Source organism: Athene cunicularia, assembly GCF_003259725.1.
Source record: "Athene cunicularia isolate RWA chromosome 8 unlocalized genomic scaffold, athCun1 chr8_part1, whole genome shotgun sequence".
In the NCBI taxonomy this organism is placed as follows: domain Eukaryota; kingdom Metazoa; phylum Chordata; class Aves; order Strigiformes; family Strigidae; genus Athene; species Athene cunicularia.
This window is the reverse complement of record NW_020799109.1, coordinates 1,587,271-1,596,709: the sequence shown is the minus strand read 5'-3', so window position 1 is coordinate 1,596,709 and position 9,439 is coordinate 1,587,271. Positions and strand designations below refer to the sequence as shown.

At 51.6% G+C, this 9,439-nt stretch overlaps 1 protein-coding gene across 2 annotated transcripts in view; it reads right to left on the bottom strand.

Moving 5' to 3' along the window:
* Positions 1-2,031: 2,031 nt before the first annotated feature.
* Positions 2,032-9,439, bottom strand: part of WLS (wntless Wnt ligand secretion mediator) — a 39,738-nt gene continuing 32,330 nt past the window's right edge. Inside the window, exons 6-13 of one of the 2 annotated variants that reach the window (XM_026854263.1) lie at positions 8,302-8,438; positions 7,764-7,932; positions 7,500-7,597; positions 7,183-7,246; positions 6,547-6,690; positions 4,831-4,914; positions 3,221-3,374; positions 2,032-2,686 (exon numbers count right to left, since the gene is read on the bottom strand). In XM_026854263.1, coding sequence (XP_026710064.1) covers positions 2,577-2,686; positions 3,221-3,374; positions 4,831-4,914; positions 6,547-6,690; positions 7,183-7,246; positions 7,500-7,597; positions 7,764-7,932; positions 8,302-8,438 — 960 coding nt within the window. In that variant the 3' untranslated portion in view covers positions 2,032-2,576. The remainder of the gene's footprint in view (positions 2,687-3,220; positions 3,375-4,830; positions 4,915-6,546; positions 6,691-7,182; positions 7,247-7,499; positions 7,598-7,763; positions 7,933-8,301; positions 8,439-9,439) is intronic. The other variant, XM_026854264.1, reaches the window with a different exon arrangement.

Below are 9,439 nucleotides of genomic sequence, written 5' to 3'. Positions count from 1 at the left end.
CCCCCCCCCCCCCCAACTCATAAAAAATTATTAGTGTTCCAGTTCAAGTATCCAAAACCACCCGAAGCTACCTCCTTAAGTAGTGTTCAGCACTTTTGCTGTGCTACAGTGACCTCACACGCTCAGACATAGCAGCAGGCGAGGGACTTCACCCCGAGGGCCGCTGCTAGGGGCAGGGCGAGTCGGGGATCCCCGTTGAGGGCCAACAGACCATCCAACAGAACTGCTTTCTTTTAAGAAAATGCTAGAATAGCTTGAATTAACAAAACTAGGGTAACCCTCCCACACACGGGGTCTGCCTGCTCTGCTGCACCCCGATCAGAGACCCGTTGGATGGTGCCACCAACTGGGGCATGTGGGATTATCTACCCCATTCTCTGCCGTGTCGAGCTCTAATAAATGGTATTTTAAATGCTATTTTACAGGGTGCTGTTCTTACTGGGATCCTACCAGCCCAGCACCGCCCAGGGCAATGCGGTTGGCACCGCCAGCAGTTCCAGCAAGAAATCCCTTTGGAGGAAAGGCTGGTGAGGAGACGGGGTGCCCGGCCGGCCCCACACCTGGCTCACCTTCTGGCCCTATTCCCTGGCAGATTGGGAAAATAAGGATGAATAATTTGAAGGCCTCATCCCAGCTGAAGTATTGCCTTGTCTCAAGAAGTATGGGGAAGGGAAAGCAATGGGCGAGGGAAGTCGGTGCTGTTTTGTTATTAACAGGTTTGAAATGGGGATGGGGATGGTTAGAGCTGAACCGAGCAGCCCCCCCAAACAGCAGGGTGGGCATGTGGGGGTGCACGGGGCAGCCAGGGACGGGCAGCGCCGAGAGCCAGCTGCCTGCTGGGGTGGGAAGCGTGAGGAACCAGCACGTCCTGGTGCAAACCAGGGCCCTGGCTGTGCAGCCTCAACTCCCGCCCAGGGCCCCAGACCCACACACAAAGCAGAGCGTGGCAGAAGAGCCAGCAAGGAGCCGCCTTTCATTGCAGGGCGGAAGGCGTACGCTGGCTACGGGAGATTAAGGTGTCACAGGTATCTCTAATCTTCTAATATCTCTCTGTACTTTCATTTTGCAGCCTCAATACTCTAGCAATTGATGTGTAATCTCAGAAGTTTCAAGAATCCAAGGATAAGGGATCACCTTTTCCAGGATGGTGTTTCTACCAGTACCCACCGGGACTGCCTGCCAGCGGCTTTGGAAGCTTCGCCCCTCTCCCTAATCTCTGACCAGACAGCAGTAGCAGATCCTTATCTTTTGGGGACAAAACTGGGGTGGGGAGGTTATGTGTTACTAGCACTTAACACAGATATTTATTAGTTCCAGGTGCCAAGGCCCCCTGGATCCTCCAGGCCCTGGAAGATGAGCCCTGAGCAGCACAGACCCTTCTGGCCACGCTTCTTCCCACACACACCATTAACACTTCTCTTAACTGGTCCCCAGCACAGTCCAGTTTACGCCTCCACCCCAGCCCAGTTCCCATTCCCCTCGTACTGTCAATGGCCTCACATCCAGACCTGCCCAGGCACGGCGCAGGGGTGAGTGACCTTGTCGTCTGCTTTTGCTCTGGAGAAGCAAATATCCACATTACTGCACAGCAAGTGGGTTTTTTCAAGTCTGATAATCCCTGGAAGAATCCACCTCTGCCAAGCGTGCTCCACCCCGGCAGCGCAAGGAGGAGTGGGATGGTCCGGCACCCTCCGCCCAGCCCACGGGCACCGTCCCTCCTGTGGCCCTTCTCTTCTCCCTGTGGCACGTAAGCAGCATAAAAATGAACGAACCGTAACAAAAAGGTAAGGTGGAGGAGGACAACAAAAATAAGGGAAGCCAAAGGGGCTGAGAATAGGCAGGAGCTGGCTGCGGGACCGGTACCTCTGGGACTCGGGGCAGGAGCACTCCTTTCTCCTGCAAGTCAGCTCAGAAATCCAGTTTTTACATTCCCCTGGAGTTAAACAGCTGCAAAACCTACGGAGAAAGTGTTGCTGCTTCTACTAAAATCTTACCAATCGCATCCTACTCCCTTCCCCAGCTGCGTTTCACTCAAGTGACAGAGGTTTGCTGCCGAGTTACAGGACTGCCCTGAAGACCTCAAACAAGGTTCAATACAATTACAGACGGTGGAATTAAAATGTTTTTACAATGAGGCTTTAGTTTCCCCCCCCCCAACCAACACCTTGTTTAAAGTTGCACACAAGAAGAACACTCGAAGTGCTGAATACGTGCTGCTCCCCGCCTGAGCTCCCTGCACCACCTTTACACACCAGTGTAAAGTAAATAAAAACTGCTCGATGCCAGCTCTGCCCCCTCCTACCTTCTCAATGTGCGACTTTGCAACCTTAATGCTTTTTTAGCAGGTTTTTACGTGCTTGAGTGTAACACAATATACATATCCCTCCCCCCAGAAATAACTACACCATATTAAAGAGTTTACAAATGTTCTGCTCGGTGTCACTGCTCTGTGAAAAATACGCTAGGTACGGGGTGCTCGAGAAGCAAGTTAGGTCAGAGGGGTCTCCTGCCACAGGGCCTTGGGTTGTCCTCTGCTCTCCACCCCGCGCCGGGTCCCAGCTGAGGCCACCTTGGCGTTATTCCTGAGCCTCCTTACGAGCCAGCTTATAAAGCTCCGTGGGCCCATCCACGTGGGTGATGGTGGTGGTGAGCTGAAGTTCTTCCCCGCTGTTTACTCCCAGGTCACCTGAGAAACAAAGTTATTTCATTAGCCCGGTCCCATAATAAAATATTTGACAATTAGAAAGCAAAAGGTCCGGGTTTTACTCCCTTGAGGCTTTCAGCAGCTACCTGTGCTACGGACGATGCAACATTTCTACAACAGCTTTTATTTAGTTACATAAATACCAGCATTTCGGCAAAGGATGGGTTTTGTACTACTGAAGGCTCCCGAGAGAGGAATCCAACAGCACTGCCGTTCTCCACTTGCCCAGATTTCCATTTTCTTCTTTCATCGTCCCTCCATTTGAGCTACGCAATTACAACTGGGCCGTACTAAACAGTACAAAAACCATCTAGAAGGCTTTAGACAGCCTTGGCTAAATACTCAAACCCTAACCGTTAATTAAAATGTCCGCTAGGAAAACCAAACCAGCATTTGCAAAACATTTCAAGGTGCTGAATAGGCACTTTGGCCCCCCCCAAAAATGCACAAAGGATGTCACCCCTTTTATACTGCTTTAGTCCCATGACAGCCTTCACATCATGTAGAGGCATTTACCGTTCGACTGGTCTTCGCCGTAGTTCTTGTGCGACGGCGCGTACAGGAACATCAGGGCGAAGACGTAGAGGTTCCACATCCCGTAGATGCCGGTGAAGAAGGCGCTGTTCACTTCTATCGTTATGTCCCCCCACTTCCAGTGGCCTTCGGTCACCTACCCGGGAGAAAGCAAGACACGCACAGGCTGGTCAGCAAGACCAAACTCTGTAAAAACACAGAAGTGAGCCCCTAAAGCACTAAACTTGGGAGTAAATTGGTAAGAACGGCATCAATTCAACAGGATTGAGTAAACGGAGCGTAACAGAATCGGTGATGGAGGAGTCAGTCTAGGATTCTCCTTTTTAGCCTCTGTCTGCAGGAGGAAAACGGTCCTTACAAAATGATTGCATCAGGATTTCCTTAACTTTGATTTATCATTCTTAAATGTGACAAAAACTCTCATATCCCGCGATACATCCCTGCTGTAACTGATGGGTTCAGCAAAGCTTGCCACGTAAAGGGCAGTACCTAGGAGACAACTAGTTACATCTGAAAACATTAGACTTCTATAAATAGACCTTTTATAGAAAGAAAACCAGCATGAATAACGCGAAAAGCTAATGGGCTGAACGCCTGCTTGCTGCTTCTGTCTTGAGAAGGGCCTAGGCTGACAGCATCAGCCTTAGACACAGAGATTTGTCAAGAGTTACGGAAATATCATCAATATTAATATTACTTGAAGCTACACAGACCGTTCATGCTGAAATGATGGCTTTCTGTGAAAGAAAAAGACGTAAGGGGGAAGGCTGAAAGCTCAACTGGCTTAAAAAGAGTAGCCGGGGCAAGACCGTTTGTGTCACACCCGTACGCAGCGATGGTCACTAACACTCGATAATGAACTGAATGCCAAGTGGTGTTCCTCAAACCATCGCTTCAGTCTAACAGATTTTCAAGAGGAGAATCATCTGCTGCTGTATTTGGCCTTGGGACACACCATGTACCCCAAGGCCTAAGGGGTGTGCTGGGTTTAAAAACGGCTCCTGCACCCCTAATTCTGTACTACTGGACTGGCGAGGCTGTACCCACGGCTCTCCTGAGGCCACAAGCTGCCTGGGCGTTGGAACAACAATGGATGCAAGCTTAAAAGTCACTTGGAAGAAACCATCAAAGTACCTCTAAGCAGTGCTAAAAGCTCATTTGTGCAGAGATGGCATCGTCACTCAGAATAAACAGGTATAGATGCTGCTGGGAACAGCAGGGTTGGCAAAGTCAGCCCAGGGGAGATCGACTTCTGTTAGTTCTCTGTGGGCATACAAAGCCACTGGATTCTTTCAGTGCGAACAGAACGTTTTTCCTCTTGCCGAGTTCTCAGAAATGAGTAAACCGTGTTGGCTGGTATTTCAAACAGCACAGCCCCAAAACCTTTACCGTGAGCCAAAGGCCTCTGCGAAGGCTTCAGCTTGAGCAAACTGATGGCAGCGCTTCAAATAAATGAAAACCAGTTCTTAAAAAGCAACTTATTATCAAACTTATAACAGGCGTGCCTTGTCTGAACAGCAAGTGAGGCAACATCCTCAGCAGGCAGGCAATCGGGGGCTGATTCTCAGAGGAAGCTGAGTTTTGTCACTCACCTGGCTCACGATGAAGAAGATGACTGTCATCGCTGCACAGGCCAGGGTAATGAGCATCAGGAACTTGAACCTAAATATCAGCCCCTGCTTAGAGACAAATGTCACTGGTCACATTAACAGAATCCACAAAAACCCATTTTTGTTTTTAGCATATGCAAGATACAAGCATAAAAAAAAAAAAGCTAAGAAAAAAAAAAAAGGGTCCAACCCACGAAACCCCAAAGCAAAACAACCTCCACCCACTCCTGCGCCGGCTTCACGACAGCCCATATTCTCCGCTCCCCACACGTCTGCATTCCTCCCGGATGCTCCGAGCGGGGTGTGCGTGTCTGGACAGCTCTGGCTTTCCATTACATTTGCTTTTTGCGACTGCTTTACCAAGAGTTAACGTGGAAGAGGAGGCAGGTCAGTGTAGGCCACGGGCTTCACGAGGAGCCGGCCTGAGAGCTCAGAGCTTTTGTAAAACAAACATCTGCAGGGCTCAGCAAGGCGAGTCGGGGTTTCTGCAGCGCGGGTACTGGGTCTGCCCCAGACTAATCCTCACCTCCACGCTCTGTCTGGGAGGAAACTGCAGCGATTCTCAACGCCGACGCTGCTTTTCACAACACAATGGAGATTATGAGACAAACGAAGCCTCGAGATCACTTGGTTGGCACCCTGACTGCACACCGTGCTTAGTTTCACTAGATTTACACTTTTACTTACAAATTTTTTTGGCTTTGTTTTTGTGTGTGTAATTTTTTTTTTAACCTGTTTCTGGAATTTTGGTGGAAATGTCGGTGTGTGCGTAATTACTCTGCCACACTGCGACAACAAATTACTATTAATTTAACTCTTCCAGATCAGATTCATGCTTGCCAGATGTTTGTACGTAGAGCACGGCTGTGGCAGCTCTACAATACGAGCTGAAGTCCTGTGCCTCTTGCTAAAGGGAAAAATGGAAAAAAAATGCTCAGTACCTTCTTTAAATTCTCTCAGGTCCAATTTTCTAGCTTTTTATGTGCATTCTGGATGGGTGCTAATGGACTTGTTTAAATCAGAAGCAACCATCATTTAATAGAACGACATCGGTGATAAATATTTATACACCCATGGAAACAACAGGCACTCTCAGCTTAAGCACTTAAAAGTGAGCTCCTTGTGTTTTGCAGCAGTCAGACAGCTAGGACAGAAACAACGTACAAAGTCACAGGCTCAAAATGGGGATAACGGGCTGAACATGTCGCATTTTGATCCTAGCGGGACAGTTTTCTCTCCTGCAACTTGGTTAGCAAAAGGCAACTCCAAAAATCTGAATTCACACCATGGAAAAACAGGGTGGTCTTCGCAATACTTTCCATTAAACACAATAATATTACAGGAGAAACAGGTATGGGGAACTGATGGGCTTACACCCCGAAGCAATTTAAAATGGTAATTTGGACAATTTTTTTCCATCTTCCAACACTGTTCAGTAAGCTGGGAAAAAGGAGAGACAGCTTAACCCCCCTCCTGAGGGTTTAAAATACTTCCTCGGACTAAAGACCCAAATAAAGAAGAAACTTCACAACAGCCAAACCAAAAGGCAGGCGGGGGATTGGAACAACACAAGACAGCTGGCAAAGAGCAGATCTCCCACTTCAGGACTGTACGGATAGAGAAGGTCTCAGTATAGACTTTAAGGTCAAAAATGCATTTTAAGAAGAAAAGAATGCGTGCAACAAGGAGGGACAGTACCTCGTAATGAAGGCGGCGAGCCTTGCTCATGGCTGGGAGGCTGGACTGCTTGCCACTGATGTTTCTGAACACTTGAAAGACCATGAAACACAGGAAGAGAAAATAGAGACACAAGCAGATTCCCGCAACGATAATAAAGGCCATCTGAGCAGCACAGGTTAAGAGAAAATGCTATGAGCTAAACAGAAATCATAGAAAACGTTATTCAGGCCATTCACTTGTTTTAGTATCAAGTCCTGCCAGTGAGAAAACGCGTGGCAATGCCGGCCCCGGCCGTGGCAGCAAACGGAGGGTGCAGAGCCGGTGGCATCGCAGGGCCGGGGGGAGCAGGGTGGGAGCTGCTGGAGCAGCACCAGCTCTGGGGTTACCATCGTAACACCCAAGATCTAAATCCCCTGTGCTTCCCCCAAAACCTCTAATATCTTGCGGAGAGGGTCAGTTCTCCCGTGACTTCCCCGGGCACAGCACTGGTCCCTGCCAGGACTGCTTCTTCCAAACAACACCAGCATCTCCTGCAGTGCCTGAGCTAAAAGGAGGGTGGGTTCCCCACAACCCCCGGGTATCTGGCAGGACGGGAACACCTCCCTCGCCTACTGACACAGACCGAGCTTGCTCTGAGCCGGGGGGGAAGGATACAGCCAGCTCGGTGCCAACTTCAGTGGTCCAGATGCTGTAGAAGGGGTTCTTCAGCTGCACTCCCCTGCAAAGAGAGAAAACGCAGAGCTGCGAGGGGCTCAGGGAGGAGACAAGGTGGGAAGTGTTTCTTTAGGGCCGTACGGGACACAGTCCTCTGCTGCGATGCGCCAGCCTGCCCAGCGCACTCACAGGAGCCTCTCCTGGCTCCAGGAGATGGGGCTGAGCATCCAGCCCCGGGAGGCGGCCGGGAGCCTCTGCGCGGGGCAGGCTGGCCCCGGGGGCAGCACACATGGGCTGGAGAGCGGCGCTGCACCCACCTCTCACACATGTCGAAGATGAAGAGGCAGAAGGAGCCAACAGCAATGGGTCCAACCTGCTTCCAGTACCCCGAGAGACGATTCCGCTCATTCTGGTCCTAATCAGAGGGTCAAGAGGTGAGGAGGAGGAAGGAAAAGCAGGTTAGCCTGAAGCCCTCTCTCCTGGCGCGAGTCCCCACAGCGTCATTTCCAACACTCGAGGGAGTTGCCAGGTACCTCTGCAAGCAGGGCTGGGAGCCACCTTCCCCTCCATGTCGTACCCACCATCATGTGCTCTCCGCAGAAGATGATCCAAAACGACAGGAGCATGGCGTAGAAAATACCTTGTCTAATGTCTCCGAAGAGCAACATCCAAGTCCAGTCAAATCCAATGGAAAACCACTCCACGGGGATGTTAATGAACGTCATGGAAATTCCCAGAGCAAAGATGACCCTGGGGAAGCAGAAACACCGTCTCTTTCCAGTTTGCAAGGACACGGAGCCCCAGAAACCAAAGCTGCTCATGAAGAGCAACAGAAGAAAATCTGGCGCTGTCTGGGCTGTGGTGGGGGGGTGTCACCTCCTGCCAGAGACACCCCTCTGAGCAGCCACGGGCAAGCGCAGCTGCTCGCTCTCCGTGGGTTTAATGGGAAAAAAAAAGAGAAGCTATGGAGGTCTCCTGCTCCCTCGGTGGAGGGAGGGGACAGGGGAGAGACCACCCCCGTTTCCTCAGAACACGGGCTCTGCCTTGGAGCAGCGACCACCTCGGTCAGGGTCCTCCTGCCCGGGGCTCACCTCGGCCAGCGTGCGAGTGCCTACTCACTTCTCCAGCAGGACAGGAGCGCGCGTCATCAGCGTGATCCGTCTCCAGTACCAGACCATGATAATTAAAATGCTGGGGGTGAGGAAGGTCTTCATGGCAAACCACACTTTGGTAAAGCCTCCGTTTTGATGGATGCCCTGAGGAAAACCAAGGTGGAATGCAGCAGCTGTACAGGGTTTAACATCATTACTCTGTGCTTCTCCTCACGGGAGCTGACAGGAGAGGCGTGCACACGGCAGTACACATAAGCACGTCTAGATGCAACTACTCTTTGAAATTAGCTGTTTGTCCAACCCAGGAAAGGGAGCGGGTGCCTACTCAGCATCTGAGAGGGCTTCAGAAGTCTTGACAACACACACCAACACGCAGAGCTTCCACTGCGAGGTGGAGAGCAGTCAAGAGAGGGGCGCTCTGACACAGCGTGGAAAAAGCTGGCAGAATTGCTCTCAGACAAGTAACAAGATACTCACGAAGCTAAGTCACCACTGGTGGGAAAGGCATCGGCCAAATTAATGCATTTCTCCAGACACAGGCCCTCCCACCGCTGTCTGCAGCCACCACCACAGCCGGCTGGCTCACCGCTGCTCTGCGCGGGACGGCGGTGGGAGGTTTTCCAGCCGGGAGCACCCATGGCCACCACGCCTCGAGGGAGGGCAGGAGCAGGGACGGCTGCCAGCCATCCCAAACATCTGCATGGCCATGCTCCCCTCTGAACCCCGCTGCTCTGTTCCTCCTCAGCTCCCATCTGCAAGGGGCAGTGCTACAGGCTTGGGGAGGAGTGGCTGGAAAGCTGCCAGAGAGGGGCCCGGAGAGGCTGAGTGATGAACAGGAGCCAGCACTGTGCCCAGGGGGCCAAGGAGGCCAACGGCATCCTGGCTTGTGTCACCACTGGCGTGGCCAGCAGGGACAGGGAAGGGATCTGAGCCCTGGGCTTGGCACTGGGGAGGCCGCCCCTCAGTGAGGGGGTTCAGTTCTGGGCCCCTCACCCCAGAAAGGCCATTGAATGACTCGAGCGTGGCCAGAGAAGGGCAATGGAGCTGGGGCAGGGTCTGGAGCACAGGTCTGCTGGGGAGCGGCTGGGGGAACTGGGGGGGTTCAGTCTGGAGAAGAGGAGGCTGAGGGGAGACCTCCTGGCCCT